The following is a 4587-nucleotide window of genomic DNA, read 5'->3' on the forward strand; positions in this document are numbered from 1 at the left end:
TTTTTACACAATGCTACTGTACCATAATAAGAAAAGTTACATCAAGCAGCCTGAAATAATCCGGGCCAGCATGAACACTTACAGCCAATAGTTCTGTGGTCGAATATCATCTAGTTGCTCCACTAGAGAGAAATTAGTTATTCTTCTTGGCTCTCTGGGGCCACTGTGAGATAGTAGCTACATTTAACCATTGACAGGATTAAGGCATTTCTAAATGCCGCTCAGAGTTCAATTACTCCTGCTTGCAGGCAAACTGCCATTCATTTGTACAATCTGATGATGAGACACAAATGTGTTAAATTTAGACAAAAAATGTAGGCAATGGCATGACAAAAAAACAAAACAAAAAATATATAAATAAGTCCAGGTCTTTATTTGTCTATCCCTGACAAAGTCTCATATGTTGAATTTCATTGTATATGACTATAACATAAACCTAAAAACCTAAACAATATACCTGAATACCTGATTTATTTGTGATAATTTAAGAATCAATTCAGTATTGAAAATGTTTGTGGCAAAAATAGCTTAAAGCTGAGTATTTCAGCTAACTAACATGTGCATGTGTATTAGCAAAAAAGATATAGGTGACAACATTCATTTGGCATTTCAAGGGAAGATGCATTTTTGTGGATTGAAAAACGTAGAAAGTGGCTGAAAGATGTATTGCAAACCAGGCATGTGGCCAAGGTACTGTCTTATTTATGTGAGTTTGAATTCCCTTTTTAATAACACAGTCACGATAATCATGGATGCACCCCTTGTGCCCGAGGGCTGGCTTGAGGCCCTTTTCTCAGCGGAGTGACAACTGAGCCACAGCAGAGCCTGCGCCAGCTGTTTTTGAACTGGCAAACAGAGTAGAGGATGGGATTGAGGGCTGAGTTGGCCAGTGTGAATGTTACGACCCAGAAGAACGTTGTAGAGGAGACCTGCAGGTGGCCCAGGAAGTTTCTTGCCAATATGAAGAAGGTGATGATGAAAATAGGACTCCACATTATTAAGAAAGAGAGCACAAGGACCAGCAGAGTGCGGAACAGCCTAATATCCTGGCGGGAGACTTGGTACTCAATTGAGTCTCCAACAGGGGAGTTACTGTCTCTGTGTTGAAGCCTTCGTTTACAGCTTTTAGCAATCTGGAGGGTCAGGGAAGAGGAGAAATCATTAATGTGATGGTGATGACAAAACAAATAAATTTGATTTCATAATGCTGGCACTCTGTTCTTTGTGACACTCTATGATGTGGAAAAAGGAGATATGATGAAACCAAATTGATTTACTGGTACATATGGAGCATAGAGTACTTAATGTTTGGTGACTCCAATGTGTTTAAAATATCCATAAAGTCCTCCCATTTCCTATTGTCTGTATCACTTTAATGTCCACATTGGAAATACTGGTTGCACAATGTAATATTGACAGTGCAAAGATCTGAGCCCACACACACACGCTCCATTTTCAGCCTCAGTAATTAATAGAGCGTACAGAGGGTACAAAGAGAAGTGTCAATAAATCTGTAAATGAATGGGCATGACCTAGCATTAAATGCTAAATGAGTTTGATTGACATGGGATTTGTTGCACATGTAAATTTCAACATCAAATTTCAACATTTTAAATGAACAATATTAATTAAATGAGTGTGTACAAAATCAAAGAGGCAAAGGGCAAACAAGAAAAGGGAAGCAAATATTTCTGTATCATCAGTCTACAGTGATGAGTTTGATGGACAGAAAAATGTTGCATCACTTTCATTTCTGACCTCAATGTTCCAGTTTTATAAATGATAACTATTGATCCTTTGACCAAGCCACACAGACAATAAACCCACCTGTAATATTTTGCTGTAACTGGCCACAATGGTGAGTCCTGGCAGAAGGAAGCACAGAGCCGTAAAGGCTACATTCCACACAATCTCTCCAGTTGTGTCAGGCCACTTGAGGGTACAGATGTGTACACGTTCCTGAGGAGAAGCACAACATATACACAAAATAAGTACTTTAAAGAGCAGGGAGCTTTCCTTTTGTTGATCAATCCATCCTTACCTTCTCAGTGAAATCCACTTCCATCACTGTGAAGAACAGACTGAGAGGAATGCAAGTGAGTGCAGAAAAGGCCCAGATGAAGGTGAGGGTGGCCGTCACCATCCTGGGGTTCAGAGTGGGGACAGTCTGCAGCTGAAGGATAGCCTGGACTCTCTCCACACTGATGGAGGCCAGTGTAGTGATGGTAACACAGCCACTCATACAGACGACATACAGTACAGTGTGACAGGCTGCATACCCTAGTGTCCAGGATACAGTCCACCGTACTGCCACAATCAGTGGGATCATGCTGACAAAAAGCAGGTCGGCCACAAACAAGTTGAGGGTCAGGATGGTCTTGCTGGCCAGCAGTCTGCGTTCCCAGGTAACCAGGGCTGCTGCTCCTGCATTGGCTGCCACTGAGATCATAAAGATAGTGGAGATAACCAATGTCTCGACAATAGTGGTGGCAACATGATCGGAGTGGCGCAGCTCAGAGAAGAAGGAAAAATATGTGAAGTTTCTCAAATGGAGAAAATGAGTGCGATGCTTGATATCCATATCAGCCGAAAAAGGTTTTAAGATCAGAGATTCCTACTGGTTTCTCACAGAAAAGTGAATGAGGAGAAGATGCTGATAAGGCATTAACTGATACAAGAGAAATGGGAGGAGGAAGAGGAGGGATGGAGGGTGGTGACCATTTTTATGGTGTTTGCTCTTCCTGAGAGGAAGACAAACATTACAAGATGTTCTGTCTGCTTCATTCTTTTAATCTTTTTTTTAATTATTATTTTTTTTATTCTGTGCCATGTCACATTTCCTTTACCTTTTTATTTTAGCTCATTTTGGACTTTCACAACAACATCAAACACAGGTAGACTTGTGTACTGAGGGTTCTTTCCTTAGGGCTGGCTCCATTTAATTACAGCACATTAGTTTCTTGTAGACTGGGATTAACACGACTTCGCTGCAGGTTAATCCAAGGTCTAATCTCCAATCAGTGCAGCCATAGAACAGCAACTGTGTAAACTGTAAATTAGCTGTTGTGATTTACTGTAATTAGTTAGACACCATGTTTATTTATTCTGTCATTCATATTATCAGGTTTACTTCTTGAGTAGTGATACAACAAATATCAATAGCTGTCATAAAAATATATATCTTTAATATTGTTCAAATTTAACAGGGATAGATTTTAAAATTAAAAGAAATTAATTTACCTGAGAATTATTTGTTTTATAAATTACCTGAAACACATCCTCCTTTCTCTAAAAGTATTTTTGTCTGGTCGGGTGTGGATAACTGAAAAGGCCACTGGATAAACACCCTCTCAGCAGTAATGTTGCCTCTCAGACAGACTAGGCTCATATTCAAACTTTCCAACAAGACACTTCCTCAAAGTACAGTAAGTAGAGGTGCCTAAATCATATTAGCATATTTTTCTAAAGCTGTTAGCCTGGGGTTAACTCTTGGTGTCACGTTCTCTTTTAAAGCCCTCCACCACTGCGCAGACCTCTGACTCTCCATATTGTTGACTAGCAATACTAATCCACATCCTGAAATAGCATAAGACAGGGGTTAAGTTACACAAGCTGTTTTGAGCTATTCACCTGATCTGAACAGTGTGAGACATGGGAAGTGATGAGGTGATGGTCACATCAGTGGCATGATCTACCAAAGTATCACATGCTTTATTTATTTTTTGGTAGAAACACTTACACTCCAGCAACTTAACACTAGTTTATTGAGATAACTTGAAATGATTTCACAGTATGGGTTAGAAACAAAGAGGTTCGAGGCTCATCTCACTCTAAACAGATTTCTAGGTGGTTCATCAGTTGTTGGTGGTGACTGGCAGGATACTTGGCCCAGCAGTTGAGACACTTCAAGAAGCTTTCATTCAGCAAACTGCTGTGAGGGGAGGATGTCATGTTGTCTCCAATGGGCTGCGGGGGTGGTGGGTGTGTTTTTATAATGCAGCTGATGTCATCCATCAGTTGCGCTATAAAAATTCTGGGTGATTAAATCACCATTGTTCCTAACCACTAAAATTTAAAGCTGCACAAATCAATAATTATATAAACACAGCTTCATCAACCATTTGAATAAAAACAATTCAAGTGATGCAGCTGCAAACCCCCACACTGCAATTGTGAACACTATCCTTTCATACAACCCACTAACTTTTACATCAATTATTGGCAAGATAAGAGAAGACGAAGCAGAAAAGGTCATCACATAGTTAAATGTTGATTAAGTCACAAAACCTGTTCACTACCATGTATAATGCAGGTCTGCACAGTGGGACTTAAAAAAAAAATCATCATCAATATCATCTGCAACAAAGACTTATAATAAACTACAATTGGACTGGATTGTTCTAATGTTTCATTGAGCCTTACCACACACCAATGGTGTTCATGAAGAGGAGCTTATTAAATGTAGTGTCAGGGGGCAAAGATGTTACATATACTCTTACACATGCACCATGCAGTAATAAATCATATGATTTTGAAAATGCAGTGCAATACCAGATTGGTTCATAGCAGGCTGCTCCAGAGAAATCT

The 4587-nt window shown here is 39.6% G+C and overlaps 1 protein-coding gene across 1 annotated transcript; it reads right to left on the reverse strand.

Annotated features, from left to right (window-relative positions):
• Positions 1-746: 746 nt before the first annotated feature.
• LOC128372525 (free fatty acid receptor 4-like) lies at positions 747-2581 on the reverse strand. Its single transcript, XM_053332619.1, has 3 exons — positions 2042-2581; positions 1828-1959; positions 747-1133 (listed from the first exon to the last, which is right to left on the reverse strand). Exons 1-3 carry the CDS (start codon positions 2579-2581, stop codon positions 747-749), a joined length of 1059 nt encoding a protein of 352 aa, XP_053188594.1.
• Between the last annotated feature and the right edge of the window lie 2006 nt (positions 2582-4587).

This window comes from Scomber japonicus, chromosome 14 (assembly GCF_027409825.1).
Source record: "Scomber japonicus isolate fScoJap1 chromosome 14, fScoJap1.pri, whole genome shotgun sequence".
Taxonomy (NCBI): Eukaryota; Metazoa; Chordata; class Actinopteri; order Scombriformes; family Scombridae; genus Scomber; species Scomber japonicus.